General features: G+C 38.1%; 1 protein-coding gene across 4 annotated transcripts in view; it reads left to right on the top strand.

Moving 5' to 3' along the window:
- GPM6A (glycoprotein M6A) overlaps positions 1-19,199 on the top strand; it is a 259,505-nt gene that overhangs the window by 215,554 nt on the left and 24,752 nt on the right. For all 4 annotated transcript variants that reach the window (XM_065946711.1, XM_065946710.1, XM_065946712.1 and 1 more), the window contains 2 exons: positions 5,983-6,175; positions 13,539-13,695. In XM_065946711.1, the coding sequence (XP_065802783.1) occupies positions 6,135-6,175; positions 13,539-13,695 (198 nt within the window). In that variant the 5' untranslated portion in view covers positions 5,983-6,134. The remainder of the gene's footprint in view (positions 1-5,982; positions 6,176-13,538; positions 13,696-19,199) is intronic.

Below are 19,199 nucleotides of genomic sequence, written 5' to 3'. Positions count from 1 at the left end.
AGAGTTTGAAAACTTACACTAAGTTTGCAAATGCCTACAACATTGAACCTAGCAAACAAACTTAAGAAGCAAAAGAAAGCTTGATTAGTTCTATAAAGAATTAGATCAGTAGTTAACCTTCTTCCATGAAGTATGCAAGTGGCCTGGATGGTGTTACTGGCTGGTTTTACCAAATATTTATTATGCAGCTAAACCTAATGCAAACAACCTCAGGGTGCAGGAAAAAGATCACCTTACAAGGCTGGTATGAACTTGATTATAAAACAAGAAAGCACAAATTAGATGTCAGTCCCATTCATGAACATGCGCATCCCTGTTCTTACCCGGTACATCGGTCACCTTATCATCTCCCCTTATGTTCTTTTGTTTCAGCTTCAGTCTCTTTTACCACTGACTTCTTAGACACTCTTCGAATCCTCAGGGGCCCTTCTCAGGACGTTCACATGTGCCTTTCCTGTCTTTGAAGCCCTCTGCTCCTGAGACTCTCTTGCCTGGCCCCTTTACCTCCTCCCATCCTTTAAAATTTGTCATCTCAGTTATTCCTTCCCTGAATTATTCCAATGTTCCCTACCCCTCTTCCATATTTTGCTTTTCTTTGCACTTTTCACATTCTTACAGATATTACTTCTGCATCTCATTTGTCTGTCTTCCACCTCTACAACCAGAGCAGAATTTTTTTTTTTTTTTAATTTGACTTCCTTCCACAGCACCAGCAATTTGCAAAGTGCCTGGCACCTGGTGAGGGCCTGACAGCTATTTGTGGAATGAACTGATACATACAAAAGCATTGAACAAAATGTTAGCATGACAAATTCAGCAACATGTTAAAAAATACAGTATGACTCAGTTGGGTTTTTCTCAAGGATGCAAGTTTAATTTAAAATTGAAAAAAATATTGAAATGGCAGATAAAAAGAAAAACATAAAATTATTTCGACAGATGGGGAAAAGCCAGTTATGGAATTCAAAACTGAAGATACCTTTTTAACCAATCAACCAATAGCATACATAACGCTTGATGGTCAAACAAGAGAGTTGTGTCAAGAGAAAGGTCAGTAGTAGAAAGGTACAAATAATGAAAAGAAAGCTCAAAAATTTCACAGATGGTATAATTATCAACACAAAATAATTCACAGATCTAAAATAATTCAGAGGATCAAAAACTGGTTTTGCAAAATTTCTAGACATGCAATCATTATAAAAATACCCATCTGAACCCCAATAAGGTAAATTGTTGAATCACACAAACTGTTTCTAAAATTTGTATGTTAATGTAATAGTGCCATCAATGGCATGATACACATGAAGAAGAGGAGCAAGTTGAGGGAATTTTCTCCACAACAAACCAAGATAAGCTCCAAGGCTGGGACACAGACCAGTAGAGATAGACCAATGGTTGAACAGAATTAGACCACCCTCATAGACTCAGACCTCTGTGGCTACTTAGTAGTGACAAAGGTGTTCTGGTAGGTTGGAAGATAAAGAATCAACTCTTTGGTAAATGATGCTGGAAAAAAATTGTCGGTGAGTACATTGCCAGTCTCTCGTCAGCCTCACATCAGTCTCCCTTCCAGGGCCCTCCGTTTTGTTGGCCTCTCTCTCAGTTTTCTGTCTCTCTTGCTCTCTTTCTTGTTGATTTAGACTTTTCTCCCTTTATTTTGGTGCACTCTGTGGAGTGAGAGAAGGCTTGTGTTTACTTCACAATGTTTGAATGAAAGAAAATTAAGCAGCATACATCTCACTTAAAAAAATAGACTTTTTATAGACTAATATATAATATAGCTTTTATCTTCTTTGAAATTTTGATACAGTTGCTAATATTTCAGAGTGTATTGAAAAGAAAGTCTAGTAATTTCTTCTTCTATGTGATAGTAAGAACATGGGCATTAATTCATTATGAGAAAAATACAAAAAACAGGAACTAAATACAAGAAATGCTTGTTTGTGTATACAGGTATGTCTATAGCATGTAAATTCTGGGTTCAGGATTTCAACCATCAGCTCTGTTTGAGAATCAGTGGCCCTACTTTCATCATATCTAATATTGGAAATGTTTCCTGGGGAAAGTCATTTTATTGTTTTTAATAGAGTTTTCAAGAAAAGGTATTTTCCCCAGTGCCAGCCCTCCACCTACTATGCTTTCCCTGATATCATTTAATAGCGTGCTTTCTCATTGGAGGCACAGTAAGAAACATGGCGATGGTGGCAGCAGAATCCTCAGCCTCCGAAGATGGTTGTTGGGAGCATCTCCTGGGCCCCGGAGCACAGTTGCCATGGTAACTCTGCTGCTCTGCCAAGGCTGCTTCTCTCTGTGGGAGGAAAGAAGCTCCTCTGCCAGCAGCTACGTGGGATTCTGGCAGCTGGAGAGAGCACCGAAATGGTGCACTGCTTCCCCAGATGGGAGTTCTGAAAGCTGCCTTTAAAAGCCAATAGGCAACTCGGGTCTCAGAAGAGTGGGGCGATCAGAGTCCAGCCCATTACGAGTACAAAATGTGCATCAAAAGTTTCTTACTTTGAGTAAAAGTTTTGCAGAGGATCAGGACTGAAAATGGGGCTTCCCTAGTAGCTCAGTTGGTAAAAAATTTGCCTGCAGTGCGGGATACCTGGGTTCGATCCCTGGGTTGGGAAGATCCCTTGGAGAAGGGAAAGGCTGCCCACTCCAGTATTCTGGCCTAGAGAATTCCATGGACTGGATAGTGTATGGAGTTGCAAAGAGTCGGACACGACTGAGTGACTCTCACTTCACAGGACTGAAATGGAAAGATTATAACCTGATCTGATGGTAAAGGAGGTTTAGAGGAGTTGATACTTATCCATAAGGGTATCGTCAGTCTGAGAGATTTAAGTGACAGCATTTAAATAGAAGGTTAAAGAAATATTTCTGTTTAATTTGGAGATTTTAAGCTCATCTGGAAATGCCTGTTAACTCAGGCTTATCGATTTGGGTTTACTTAGTATTGAAATTCTCTCATGTTTTCCTAAATTTAAAAGGCAGTTTTCAATGAAAGCTATGCTTAATGTTTGGGCTTCCCTGGTGGTTCAGATGGTAAAGAATCTGCCTGCAATGCTGGAGACCTGGATTCGATCCCTGGGTGGGGATTCCCTGGAGAAGGGCATGGCTACCCACTCCCGTGTTCTTGCCTGAAGAATTCCATGGACAGAGGAGCCTGGTGGGCTACAGTCCATGGGGTCACACAGAGTCAGACATGACTGAGCGACTCACACCTTCCCTTTATACTTTATACTATACAGACTATGGCACAAAGAGCATCTCCCCTCCCACCATATATATAGAGTCTAGGCAACCAGGCTTGGTTTTTAGGCTAGAATTGGTCCAACGGAGAAAACATGAAATAAGCAGAAACTGACTGAAATTAGTAACAAAATTAATCAGAAATTCTTTTTTTGCCACTTTATTTTTTAATTGAAGGATAATTGCTTTATAGAATTTTATTGTTTTCTGTCAGACATCAACAAGAATCAGCCATAGGTATAACCACGTCCCCTCCCTCCCGAACCTCCCTCCCATCTCCCTCCCATCCCACCCTTCTAGATTATTACAGATCCCCTGTTTGAGTTCCCTGAGTCATATAACAAATTCCCATTTGCTATCTATTTTGCATATGGTATTGCGAGTTTCCATGTTACTCATGACAGTCTGGTGACCACCAGTGGACTTACCACTCCCTTTGATCCTGAGACTGTCACAATTTATCTTTACTCTCTTAGAAGCTTGAGGTGTAGGATCAGCAAAGGTAATTCCTATCTATGAATTCAGTGTTTGGACTCTTTCCTGTATATTTGACTCCTGTTCCTAAGGGTTTCGTGGATACTTTAATCAGACACCTCAGTGTCTGCAGTAGAAATGCCACACATTTAGATCCTTCAAGAAAAATCGGGAGAGAAACTACAAAGGACAAGGATTTGAGATCATGGGGCTTTTTGGGACACTTGCCAAAATTAAGAGTAGCTCTTCTTTGGGTTGGTACCAGTTTTAGGATTTTTCTTTATTTTTAAAAACAGTCCAAAGATTTTTTTTTTTTTTTTTTTTTTTGCTACCCTGTTAATCTCTGCTCAAAACTGTGTTCAGTGACATTCAGATACTCCACACACTGGTCTCACCCAACTACCAGTGAAATTTCTTCCTATCACATGAGGTGGCAAGAGGTTCTAACCTTTTCTACTTAACCACATTGTGTGTGTATGTGTGTGCATGCACATGCGTGTTGTGATTGCATGCACATGTGTGGTGTATGTATCATGTGTGTCTGGGGAGGAATGTTTAGGAAATAATTTTGCCTGTGCTAGCAAGAGCTGTGGAAGTGGGAAGGTGTTCAAACTTCTTTTTTTAACCTCTCCTGGGACAGATAAGATGATCCATAATTCTCTTAAGGAGGCTAGTTCAATGAACACTAAAACAGCAGACTAGCTCCCCTCTGAATGTAAATTTACCTCACACAGGAACTTTGCAATCATTGCATGGTTCATATGTAGCTTATACACATATACACATTATAGATATAACAACACACAGATCTCCCCATGAATGAAGTACAGTACATAATAATCCACTTTCCAATATTATTTGTTATTAGTTTCTGAAGAGATGAAAAGTCAATAACATGGAGAGTTTGACGGGTTTCAGCATTACAGAAGGAAATTTGATCCAAAATTTCCAAAAGACGACAGGTCGGAGGAACTTTTTGAAATAGGATATGTGTGGGGAAGCAGTGGGGAAGAGAGGTGAAACTGATACATAGAGTTCCTCAGTGCTTGCTGCCCATCTAACCTGAACTTCCCTTTCTCAGCAGTGGCTGAGAAACAGTATCTCATCAGTATTTCTTGTGGCAAAACATATATACCTAGGCATTTCTAGTTAATGCCTTAGAAGAACATATCTGAGTTGACTAGAGAGTTCTGATACTTATTTTGAATATCAACAACCAAGGTTAAGTGATGTTTCAGACTAGTTTAAAGCCATCTTTTGAAAATGGAAGACTAAAATTATGAAACTTCTAAAAGCAAAAATAATTACTATGATCAAATGATTTTTGGAAACCATATTACAACATAATAATAATTAATCTGTATAATAGTTACAGATATATCCAATAATGATAGATGTAACATTCACTGAGTAGTTACTCTATGTCATGCACTGTTTTCTGTTAGCTCATTTAATGCTCACAAGAACCACTTGAGTCCATTTTATTGTCACTCTTTTACAAATGATTAATTCAGAAGAATAACCTCACCCTAAAACACAGGGGGGTGGAGTCCCTAACCCATTCAGGTCTCTCTTTTATAAACTCAAAGTGATTCAAAAGTAATGTGCCTTCCTACATGCAGTGCCTTCCTGCATTCTCTTTCACTTTTAATAAATGCTGGTCAACGTTCACTAAATTGAATTCACACACAACTAACAGGTTTTGACTCACTGTGTAAAAGAAACAGGCCCAGGGAGTTGAAAAGAATAAATGTCATGGAAATAAAAACCAGAATGTGAAATTTGAGAGCAATACAGTCAAGATAGAATGATATGCATGTATAGTGAAGATTAATTATTATAGGAAATCTGGGATTTCCCTAGTAGTTCAGTGGCTAAGACTCTACACTCCCAACACAAGGGGCGTGAGTTCAATCCCTGGTTGGGAAACTAGGATCCCACATACCTTGTGGTGCAGCCAAAAAAAAAGAAAATGGAAATCTGATTTGGGAAGGAAGGGCTTCTGTAATTTGGGGGTAGAAGAGGAAACCCCCAGCAGAAGTAAGCCTTCTCTTGCCTGTGGAGGATGGTTGCTAGTTAAACTTGATTTCTGTACTTTCCAGGACACCATAGGACTGGATTTGTGTGGTTGATCTGATGTCATCTATAAATGCAATACATAATATGTTCCATATTCCTTTAAGTTTGAGAAAAAGTTTCATTAGATTAACACGGAATATTAATTTCTAATTTTTTTTTTCTGTTGGTCTTTTGCAGGGTGTTTTGAGTGCTGTATTAAATGCCTGGGTGGCATTCCCTATGCCTCTCTGATCGCTACCATCCTGCTGTATGCTGGGGTTGCCCTGTTCTGTGGCTGTGGTCATGAAGCACTTTCTGGAACTGTCAACATCCTGCAAACCTACTTTGAGATGGCCAGAACTGCTGGAGATACACTGGACGTCTTTACCATGTAGGTCATTCTGCTATCGCTTCTCATTTTGAGAGTGTATGTGCTCAATGCTGTGTGTTAAATAAACGAGTCTAGAGATAAGTGAGGCAGCATTTTATAGAAGAAAAAATACTTTTAGGGAGGGTGAAAAGCATGTCCCCTTGGACATAATGATAACAAAATTTTCAGGAAAAATTGAAATAATTCATGTTTATCTAAAATATATTGGCACTTAAGATTGGAGACAGATTGGTCATAAAATAAGAAACATAACAAAACATGTGTGTGATAATGCCCCACCCCCCAAACCATACACACACATAATGATTAAAAGGACGTAGTTGTTGATTAGACACTCAGATAGGAAGGTAAATTATTTTAAAATAGTCCCTAACTCCGAAGCATCAATTTAGAACTTCGTCAATGTCACTGACAAATGGAAATGAATAAATAGAAAATTTTAAAAATAAGGAAAAAAGAAATAAGGAAATTATACCCCTTATATTTCCCAGTGTAACTTTATTTTACAAATTCTGAAAATTCAGCATTATCCATTAAATTGAATTTTTTAAGCCTGTAGTAGACAGTTTATCGATTAACACTGAATTAGGTATATAACATGAATTGATCCTTGAAAGTTTATGAATGATACTCATCATTTGGAATATAATTAAACTATCTGAAAATGCTTTGGATTATTACATGTTGGTTTGCAAAGAGCCTTAAGCAAATGATTCCACAGATATATTTTAATGTGACAATACTGACATTTTCTTTTTAGTTTTATCTCAGCCTACACTGGACAAAATATGTTTTCACTGTGCATTATTTTAAGCTACCACAGATGTCTTTAAGATCTACAGATCCTCTATATTTAGGCTACATCCAAAGTGCTAACTTTTAGTTATAGAAGTTTGGAAGAAATAAGAAGCTTAATAAGTGGCACGGAATGATTGACTGTATAAATCTGCTGAAAACCAGTTGCCAGCATGTTTAGTTGATATTTAGACAACAAACCTTTATAGAGCACAAACCTTGATGAGTGTTCCACAGGGTTGCACATATGCGGGTGCAGCAGAAAAATCAGAGGTCATATGCTAACTTTGGAACTTTAACCTTTGATCTCTTATATTGGGAGTGAAATGTGAAATCAATAATGCATCTTTGGCATGAGAAGAATGCCATTTAGATTGGAATAAAAGCAAGTGCTCAAATTCTCTCTTTTCATATTTCAGATAACTAAAATCCCTTATCCTAAGCCCTTTGAAGCTAGCGAATGAATTAAAACCCTCTTCCTGTTGGCAAATAGTTCATGAAAACACAGAGGGAAGATGTGTACCAGTAACTCCTGGGTATGATTAAACCAGGCGGTACATCCAAGGTCACATAGTGACTGAGAAGTGGTAGCGTTTTCAGAAGTCAGAGTTTTCTAAAGAACACATGGGCTTCTTAGAATGTAGTGATTTGCTGTCAGTGGATGTGCTTAGACAAGGCTAGTAATGAACCTCCAATTCTGAGATGCTTTCAATCTATGTTGTTCAGTTGCTCAGTCGTGTCCAACTCTTTGCAACTCATGGACTACAGCACACCAGGCTTCCCTGTCCTTTACCATTTCCCTGAGCTTGCTCAAACTCATGTCCATCAAGTCAGTGATGCCATCCAACCATCTCATCCTCTGTCCCCTTCTTCTCCTGCCTTCAATCTTTCCCAGCATCTGGGTCTTTTCTAATGAGTCTGCTCTTCGTATCAAGTGACCAAAGTGTTGGAACTTCAGTTTCAGCATCAGTCCTTCCAATGAATATTCAGGACTGATTTCCTTGAACTTTGATCTCCTTTCTGTCCAAGGGACTCAAGAATCTTCTTCAGCACCACAGTTCAAAAACATCAATTCCTCAGTGCTCAGCCTTTTTTATTGTCCAACTCACATCCATACATGACTACTGGAAAAACCATAGCTTTGACTATACAGACCTTTGTAGGCAAAGTAATGTTTCTGCTTTTTAATATACTGTCTAGGTTTGCCATAGCTTTTTTTCCAATGAGCAAGCATATTTTAATTTCATGACTGCAGTCACAGTTCACAGTGATTTTGGAGCTCAAGAAAATACAGTCTATATTTACCTATTACACATTACAATTTATATTCACTTGCTAAACCTCAGTCTTCTTTATTCAAGAACAGTTATTTTAGGATTAGTGTTTATTTTGCTGTTTGGGTTATTGCAAATATCAAGTATGGAAATATATTTAAAACTCCTTAAATTTATTATACTTCTACCATGTACTTCTTTTCAAATATTCACATTTTTTTTCAAGACAGTCTTTAGTCTGGTTTGTTTTTTAATTAATTCATTTAGCAAATATTACAGGGTTATACTCTGTGCAAATCACTGTGCTAATCTTTAGGGACACAAAGTAGAACAGAACAAATTATTTTTCCTCTTGTACTGACATAGGAAAGATATGTTAGCAAAGTGCCATCCACATTAAACTCAGTTCAGTTCAGTTCAGTCACTCAGTCACATCTGACTCTGCGACCCCATGGACTGCAGCACGCCAGGCCTCCCTGTCCATCACCAACACCCGGAGTTTACTCAGACTCATCCCCATTGAGTCGGTGATGCCATCCAACCATCTCGTCCTCTGTCTCCCCCTTCTCCTCCCACCTTCAATCTTTCCCAACATCAGGGTCTTTTCAAATGAGTCAGTTCTTCGCATCAGGTGGCCAAAGTGTTGGAGTTTCAGCTTCATCATCAGTCCTTCCAATGAACACCCAGGACTGATCTCCTTTAGGATGGACTGGTTGGATCTCCTTGCTGTCCAAGGGACTCTCAAGAGTCTTCTCCAACACCACAGTTCAGAAACATTAGACCCAACAGATATGAATCAGATAATGGTAGTTAGTACATGAGCTGATTTCGAGGATGCATCAGGTTAATGAAGTAGAGAAAGTTGAGAAGCTGCAATAATTGATACCACATGGTGTTGGCACAGACATACCTATAAGTACTTATAAGTACATACAAAATTATGTTCCTACTTACATTTTTACCAGAAATTTTTCAAATGGATTTAAAGTTAAACTTTAAGAGTAAACTAATATTAAAAGTTCAGATTTAAATGGGGCTTCCCTGGTGGCTCAGACAGTAAAGAATCTTCCTGCAATGCAGGAAACACAAGTTCAATCCCTGGGTCAGGAAGATCCCCTGGAGAAAGGAATGGCAACCCACCCAGTATTCTTGCCTGCAGAATTCCATGGAGAAAGGAGCCTAGTGGGCTACAATCCAAGGGATCACAGAGTCAGACACAGCTGAGCGACTGACACACACAGATTTAAGTATAGATTTAAAATTTTACTTCTTATTGGGCAAGAAGTATGTAAACAATACAAGAAATTACAATATATAGATTTGAGATAATAAAAATTAAATTTTGCTCATTAAAGTATTATAAAAAGTTAAAAGGTGTTTAAAAACTGAGAAATATATTTACCACTTACAAGATTTCCTAGATTTAATAGAATAAATTCAAGAAAAGGATACATATTCTAGTAGAATAATTGGCAAAATATAAAAACATGTTTCTTATAGAATGCAAATGACTAATAGCTTGTAAATATATGTTTATCCATACCACTAAACCAAGAAAATTAATTAAAATGATAATGCCATTGCTTTTAAACTATCAGTTTATTAGGAAAGTTAAATGGTAATTCTCAGTATTGGGAAACAGAGAATAGACCCTCTTACTAGTTATCCATGCATTTTTATTTTGGCACAAACTTTCTGGACACTATTTTCACAATACATACCTTAAAAATTTCTAGGAATTTATCCCAGAGAAATGACCGACACTGCCCAAGGATTTATCTTAAATAGTGTTTGTAATAGCGGTGCGTAGCTTCCTATTACTGCTGTAAGAAGTTACAACAAATCCAGTGGACTAGAAAAATATTTATTGTTTTTTAACATTTCTTGAGGTCAGAAGTCTGAAGTGGATCTCACTGGGCTTATTGAAATGGGGTCAAATCAAGGGATTGGCAGGACTGCGCTCCATCTGGTGGCTCCAGGAGAGAATCCACGTTCTCACTTGCTCCAGCTTCCAGGGGCACCTGCATCCTTGGCTCAGGGCCCCCTTCCCTCTTCAAAGCCAGCCGTGGAGCGTCTTCAGATTTCTCTCTGCATCTGACCCTGACTTTCCTGCATCTCTGGTTCATGATCCTAGTGATCATCTCTGATCACTACGACCTTGTGATTATATAACACAGGATGACCTCTGATGGGCTAGTCCATCCAAAACAGTGTGGAACAGAAGCAGAGATTATTCACGGTTTTCTTGTGACTGAATCGGAATGCCTTAGTGAGTAGTATCCTGGGTTTGGGACTGTGACACTTACTCCATTATGAAAAATGCACCCATTCCTACTTCTTAGGATCTTTTAGGGAACACAGTGGTTTTACTGGAATAACACACATATTGAAATAAAGACAATCAGTAAGAGGTTGTCGGGGTGCACTTTTTAGATTTTGTAAAAATGATCTCTAGTCTCTGCATCTAGGAAGATACTTTGCCTTTCAGTGCCTATATATTCTCATGTCCCAGGTTGCTACCTAGGCCCACATGGATTCTTCTCACAGTAAAAAAGAGGGGATCAGAAGTACCTCCAGAAAGAACTGTACAGGCATATTTACTTTGCTCATATATCTCGAAAAGTTACCAATATTTCTATGCTTAGAAAAAATTTTTATAGGCAACAGTTGTTACAAGAGGGAAAAAAAGCAATCTTGGCTACTGCAATACATTAAAAAACAAATGCTCCATTCTAAATACACTAACTTCCTAATCCCTAACACCTATAAATATTACTTTATGTGGCAAAGAAGTGAATTTTGCCTTATATGGTGTAAATGGTTTTGAGTTAGAGATCTTGGGAAGAGAAAATTATCCCGCAGTATTCAGGTAGGCACTAAAAGCAATCCCATATATCCTTATGAGAGACAGGCAGAGGATGTTTTGAGAAGAACTCAGAAGTCAGTACAGAAATCAAATATCACCAACTAAATGATAAAAATCAGCATTACTACTAATTTTTTAGTATCAGATGGACAGAGTTATCACCTACCTAGTATGTGGCCAAGAATGAGTAATCTGAATCTAACCATGAGGATATATCAGATAAACCCCAGATGAAGAATAGTGTATTTAGTAAGGAGGAAGTGGGTTGTATTCCTCAGCAATGTTAATGTCCCGAAGACAAAGACAGGCTGAAGATGTGTTCTGAGCTAAAGGACACTAGGGAGAAACCTGGCAAATGAATCCAGTACTTACCTCTGGACTGGATCCCACGTTGCAAGGAGGAAATGCTATGGGTCAGTCCAGTTAATAAAAATTATATATAGAATTGTATATAGAATACAAATTATAGAATTGACACAAGTACTCTATCAACATTATATTTCTTCTTAAAATTTATTTTAATTGGAGGATAATTGCTGTACAATATTCTTTTGGTTTCCGCCATGCATCAACATGAATCAGCCATAGGTATACATATGTCCCCTCCTTCTTGAGTCGCCCTCCCACCTTCCATCCCATCCCATCCCTCTAGTTTATCATAGAGCACTGGGTTTGAACTCCCTGCTTCATATAGCAAATTCCCACTGGCTGTCTATTTTATAAACATTATATTTCTTAAGATCTATCATTGTACTTCAGAGAATTTCCCTCCATTCAGATAAAATTATCCCAAAAGAGAAAAACACAGGTAAATGAGGGAAAATGTCATAAAGTAGATCTAGGGTTTACAGGATTTTTCGTACTGTTCATTTTCTGCAACTTTTCTTTTAAATGTGAATTCGTTCTCAAATAAAAATTAAAATATATTTTAAAATAGGTTATTTTAATCTAAGCATTGTATCGACAAACCCATACAAGTTTGGTCTAACTAAACTCTTCAAAGTGTTAGTAATGTCAAATGGGATCTGCATGTTGAAATCCTCAGATTGTTTCACACGCATGATAGACTGATGCAATTCACGTCATCTGCCTCATTGCCCATGACAAAGAGAATTGTGGAATACTTAGATTTTTCAGACAGTGGGAATCAGTCACTAACCCATCGCTCTGGTACACTGAATGTTGACAAACTCTTCTTGCTCTTTTTACATGCAACAAGTTCATTTATGCTATTACATATATTTTTTTAAAATTGTCATAGCATTCAAAGTTTCTAACGCTCCATCAGTGTAAGCGAGCTTCCTATTCACTCTTTCCCCCTTTGTATAAACTCAACAGCATCTGTCCTTCATTTCTTGCCACCCTGTCTGTTACACTCACTTTAATTATTGAGGAGAGTAAAAATCAAGTTTGCCCAGTGAAATAAAGAGAGATTCTCTTTCAAATGGATATGAAGACCACAAACATGGAACTGCAGCTAATATGTATATCTCTCCTCATACTATGTCTCCACATACTATAGCTCCATAACTACTAGTTCTAGAGGCAGAAAAACTGATTAATTTAATTTATGATTTTTTTAATTTCCAAAGGGTTTGGGGATTCCCATACAATATCTAGAACAACAACAACAACAACAAAATCCATCTGCAATTTATAGACAATGTGTATTTCTCTCCCCCTTCAATACCTGGGCACTCAATTGTCAGAAGAGAAAAAAATACTTTCCCATTTCTCTGTGGAATTATTCTATAATTTGACTCAGGCCCAGCTAATCCCATTACATAATATGCCATTAGTGATTCTGCTTTAAAAGTTTAATTGTCAAAATTGTAACTTAGTTATAAAACCATCATTTTTTCATTATTGTGAACAGAAACTATTAGTTATGAAACCATCACAGTAAGTGTGAAATAAAACATAATTACAATTGACTAGAAGAAAAATATGACATTGTAACTTTATCAGAAACGAATGCATCATTAGCCATAAAGCTTTCTTCCTCTTGTAATGTCGTAAGGTCTTAAAAACTCAAGTGTTGTATACCTAAACCTTTGTATCTGCTATTTTGTCATAATTTTTAAAGAAGTATACGGTAATTATCCTACTTATCAAATTCATCTCAGCAAAGTCCAGTATGATCCACTGCTCACCCAGGGCTACCTTGGTGTGAACCAGGGGAGAGGGGGTGGTGCAGTGGAAGAGGAAGAAACTTAGAAACAAGAGGAACCAACAAATCCTGGAAGTGGCAGAAGAAAATGTACAAGCATTAGGCATATAAAGAAAAATATTTTAAAAATCCAACGTTCATCATGAACATAAATATTCCATAGCTTTCCTTCCAAAGGACCCTGAGCACGTGGGCGTCCGCCGCTGTGGATCAGCCGTGAAGAGTTGCTAAACTAAATCACTTGGTCTTTCCTTCCAGGATTGACATCTTCAAGTATGTCATCTACGGAATTGCAGCTGCCTTCTTTGTGTACGGCATTCTGCTGATGGTGGAAGGCTTCTTCACGACCGGGGCTATCAAAGATCTCTACGGGGATTTCAAAATCACCACTTGCGGCAGATGTGTGAGCGCGTGGGTACGTTCTCTGTCTGTGCTCAGAGCTTCATGCGGGTTTATTTCAGTAGCTCTCTGGTGTTTGTGTTCATCTGCCAGAAATGGAAGTAATGTATATTTTTTTAACACAGTAACACTCCCTCCTGTGATGGCTATTTAAAATCTTAATGATATTATTTTCTAATTTAAGATTATTACATGTGAAAATTCAGGTTCAAATTCTCAAATCATGTGCAATACAACTTGTTTTGCTTCTGGAGCTTCTGGATTTATATTTTGTTTTTCCAAATGACCCTGGGCTTCCCATACAATGTTTAGAATAATAGACAAATCCATCTGCAATTTATAGATAAATGTATGTTTCTCCTCCTTAAGTGTATGTTTCTATATTTTACTGTAAATTTGGGTGGGAACTGTAATTTCTTTTTAGTTTTGATGTAAGGTAAGAATTACCCTATATTATACTTATTTAGGTTTTAAATTTTTATTGATATTTAATGGTAAATCAAACTTTGATTTAATAATGCAGTGCAGAAAATTTAACCACATGACATGAAAATTAAGAGTAATATGCTTTAAAGTACTTTCATATGTTTGTGCAGAATAATTTTCACAAACTTGGGAGCTTCCATTTTTAACTAACATATTTTTTCTTATTTCCTAATATTATATGAGAATATATATTTAATTACAGCATATATTTCCTATTATGTAAGGTGTCTCTAATAAGGATGGTGTCATTTATTTCAGTCTTACAGAAAAGTTCGAAAACACCAACTGTTTTTTCCACCAGCTTGTAAAAGTTGTATTATTCGCTCAGTGTCCACAATGATAATAACATGAGAAAATAGTTTGCACATGTTATGGGTATTTGTTGTTGTTTCTGCAATAATTTCTTGTAAGGCTCTTTTGGAGAACACTGTTTATTGTAACACCTCAGTGTTAGGATCGGCAATATCAAATTACAGACCCAAAGGAAGTTAAGTTAAAGATCTTGGATCAATACGTAAGATATGAATATTCACTGGGCCAATTTTTAGTGATACCTAAGGGATTTCTCTTTTAAGAAGGGACATTGTGATTTTAGGTTCTCTTGTACTCTGCCAAGGGCTTCTCTGGTGGTTCTGCCAATGCAGGAGACGTGAGTTTGACCCCTGGGTGAGGAAGATCCCCTGGAGAAGGAAATGGCAACGCACTCCAGTATTCTTGCCTGAGAAATCTCATGGACAGAGGAGCCTGGCGGGCTACCGTCCATGGGGTCGCAAGAGTGGGAAGTGACTTAGTCACTAAGTGGCAACAAATACTGTGCCAATAGAGTATGAGGACTTCACTTAATGATAGACTTTTTCTTATAATTAGGACAGTATCATTGTAACACCACTGTTTGTCTTAGCAAATCACTTAACTCCTCCAGATCACAGTTTTCTCTCTTATATCATAAAGACATTAGATCATCTCTAAAGCGCAGTCTAGCTGGAAGAGTCCCTCATTCTGAAGCGCTAGAATCACAGAGAAAAAGGGTCTCTGAGCACACATTTACCACTGAAGAGTGACTTTGTGCCGGGAAGAGGGCAGCTGGCTCTGTTGTTTCATTGAGATTGTGAAGTTTCTGCATAGGATTGCACGCAGGTCCTGGAAGAAACCGCCTATGTGTCGTGAATGATTATCTGCTTGCCATTCAAGCATTTCAAAGATATCTCAAATAAGGATTTTTAAAGCAAAACCAGGAGCCACTTTTTTTTTTCTATAATTGTAACCATTTTGTCACCGGTCCCACTTACCAGCCGGGAATGGTGGCGGCAGCGGCATGGGCTCCCGCAGAGGGAGGCAGCGGGGACCCACACCGGAGACCAGCCGCTCCACAAGCAGCCCCCTGCGCCCGGACGAGCGGAACCCGGGCAGAAGCAGAGCTGCGCTTTGCGGGTTTTGCAGAAGCATCGGTGCAGCAGGGAGGGCGCTGAGTCAGGCCTGGGCTGTTCCAGGCCGGGGCAGCGCCTGCAGAAAGAGGCCAGCTCCGCCGCCGGAGGTGGGCAGCGGCAGCTGCGGACCGCGCAGGGCGCAACCCTGCCAGCCTCTCTCCCCGCCGCTCACCCAGCTCCCTGCAGGCCTCGGGACTCCATGGAATCAGAGGGGGAAATAATAATGTTTTATCAGTCACACTGTCCTGCTGCTTAGGTTTTTTGCTTTCTCGTTTCCATTCTGCTGCTTTTCACTCCCCCCCGCCCCCATTTGTAGGTAAAAAGTATCTTACAGTCTACTGTTTGTTTTATGAGTTCACCTGTTAGCCTGTTTAATCAGTCTTCCTTAGCTTTACAAATGTCTTCTTGAAAATATATTGATGAGTTTCTATTTGGAGTTCTGAGTGATATTAACAGTTGGAAAAAAACTTTTTGAAACAACCATATTATAATATTATAGGATTAGCTTTCAGAGTTAGTGCTGAAAGAAAATTATTATTCTACCCCTGCTTTTTTCATGCTGTATCAAATGTAAAGTGGTCACTAGCAACTGCTTTCTGCTCACAAAATGGAATTATGCCCAATGCATAAATGCAGTTTATTTTAAAGAGGCATTGCATCTCTGAATAGAAGATGCTAAATGCTATTCTCGTTTCCTAATGAATCTCTTGAAAACATAACTTGACCTGCATTGTGCACTTCTGTCATGCAGCATCAAGACCACTTCAAATTTATTTCAGATTTTTAATGCTGTCCCTAGAAATTCTAAATGTGAGGCACATAAAACACAATAGCATGGTATTAACTTTTAGGGGTGAGGACCACTAGTTTATTAAAAACATGTGAAAATTTCTTTAACTCAGTAACAATTTTTATCTAAATTAAGTAGTAAATGGCACCAACATGAGTACAAGTCAAATGTTGCTGAATATATTAAATGTGAACTTAAATTTGATAAATATAGAAATATTTTCTTTCCTTTGAATTTCTTCCCCATTAAGTTTTTAAACCAAAAAGTACATTTATTCAGTTGCAACTTGGGAGCTATTCAGCGGCTCACATCTTGAAATCTTGGGATACTTGTTACACCCATCACTAAGTTATCTTGTTCTAAAAATTTCTCGTTATGACAGCAATATGGATCTCAAATTTTATCTATGCTAGTTCTGACACATCAGATTTTGAAGCCCAACAGCTTTGAAGTAACAGAGTTCTTAAATGTGGTACTTTCCTTGGAAATTAATATATTTATTTTCCATAAATCTACCTGCTCTAAGTATTCTATAAGACAATAAAAAATTTTAAAGTATATGCATTCATTTGCTAAGGCTGCCATAACAAAGTACCATGAACTGAGTGGTTTAAATGGCAAAAACGTATTTCTCACATTTCTGGAGGCTTCAAGTCCAAGATCAAGGTGTCAGCAAGACTGGTTCCTCCCGAGGGCCATGAGGAAGCTCTGTTCCTCTAAGCTCTGGTGGGTGCTGGTGATCTTTGGCGATCCAAGCTTGTAGAAGCATCACCCCAACCACAGCCTTCATCTTTACCTGGTGTTTGGTCCACAGGTCTGCTGCTCAGATTTCCCTTTCTGAAGACCCCAGTCACACTGGGTTAGCGTTCTCATTTTTAGTTTGCTTACCTCTGCAAAGGCCCCGTCTCCAAATAAGGTTACATTCTGAGGTACGGGGGGTTAAGAATTCATCATATGAATTTCAGAGGAACACAATTTTGACTCATAACAAACAGCAACAGTCTTATAACAGCAACAGCATGCCACACACAGTGTTTATGTTGCATTGTGTGTGTGTGTGTGTGTGCTCAGTCATGTCCGACTCTTTGCGACCCCATGAACTGTAATCCACCAGGCTCCTCTGTCCATGGGATTTCCCAGGCAGGAATACTGGAGTGGATTACCATTTCCTCCTCCAGGGGATCTTCCCAATCTAGGGATCGAACCCATGTTTCTTGTATCTCCGGCATTAGCAGGTGGATTTTTGACCTGGGAAGCACACACAATGTTTAAAGTAGCAAAAATAAGTCATTACTTTTTACCGCATTTTACAGGTAAAGAAGCATATGTATTTACAGTCATCTACTGTATCTGAGGGGATTGGTCCCAGAACTCCTATAGAGACCAAGACCCATAGATGCTTGCGTCTCTTATATAAAACAGTGTAGTGTTGTATTTAACCTTACACACATCCCTCCGTATACTTTAAATCATCTCTAAATTACTTATAATACCTAATACAATATAAACTCTGTAATTGTCAGTATAAATGCTATAAAACAGTTGCTGGCATGTGGCAAATTCAAGTTTTGCTTTTTGGAACTTTCTGGCATATTTTAAAAAATATTTTCCATTCATCATTGGTTAAATTCAAGGATGTCAAAAAGGAAGACCAGCTGTATTTGTTATTTTATTCTTTTCTATTAGCCTCAGATATTTATAGATTTTGACTGCAGCATATTAGACTAGTGTTCATAAGACATATTCTGTAGAATTACCTTTACAGAGTGTTTCATGACTCATGGTTCATTTTCCTAACTTTAAGTTTAGTTTTAATAATAAATCCAGTATTAATAATAGGAAATGTTTGTTAGGTACTTATATATGCCAGTTGCTATACTTGGGACTTTACAAAATACTAGGATATTTAATCCTCCAAACTATGTGAGTAGGTACCAGTATTATTGTGATGTAAATATTAATAATTACCTTTATTTCACAGATGATGAATCTGCTACCAAGAAATGAGTACATGGTGGGTAGTGGAGTCAGATTTGCATTCAAGCCTGTGGCACAGGGTCCCTCACTAACCTCATAATCAAGATTTGCCTTGTCATTTATGTTTTATTTGGGCTAATTTCATAGGAGAATTATCTGGCTGTGAGAGTTTTTAATAATTCACCAGCCCCTTACATTTTAGTGATATCATTCATTGGTGACTGGAAAGTTCTTTCATGGCAGAGATGTCCTCATTTTAGCCTTGACTTTTATCCAAAATCATGAATTATCTCTTTTTATAAGACAAGGATGCTCTGTGCAAGGTGAAATAACTCAGTAGTCAGTTTTGATGACAACCTCTAAAAGAGTCTTAAGGTAAGTTTCTAAGTAAAGCTGTCATCAAGGAACTCTGCATTCTAGTCTACCTCTTAAATTCAGTGTCTTCAAAAGTGAATTTTAAAAAATAATGACACCATTGATCCCAGACTGCCAAATTCCTCAGATAAGGCTTAGTCTCTCTCTAGGATATTCTTAATTTAACCTCAAGAAGGCAACATCATTTTTTTTTTTCAGATTATAGCAATACACTTTAGCACTCTCTCAGTTGGGCATAAAGGGGAATGGGGGAACATAAACTGCTTCAAGCATAGTGGTAATATTTAGAAAGATTTGCCGCAAGTATCTGAAGTAGATCTCACGCATGCACTTATGGTTTCAGAACTGGACTGTAAATACAGGACAGTGGACCAATCTCAGTGTGACCATGCAGTCATTAACTGTGCTGGTACATAAATTATGGCAAAAACAGAAAACATGGTCTCGTTCTATTCAGGTTTCGAG

This window comes from Muntiacus reevesi, chromosome 10 (genome assembly GCF_963930625.1).
Source record: "Muntiacus reevesi chromosome 10, mMunRee1.1, whole genome shotgun sequence".
In the NCBI taxonomy this organism is placed as follows: domain Eukaryota; kingdom Metazoa; phylum Chordata; class Mammalia; order Artiodactyla; family Cervidae; genus Muntiacus; species Muntiacus reevesi.
This window is presented reverse-complemented; position numbering and strand designations above follow the sequence as displayed.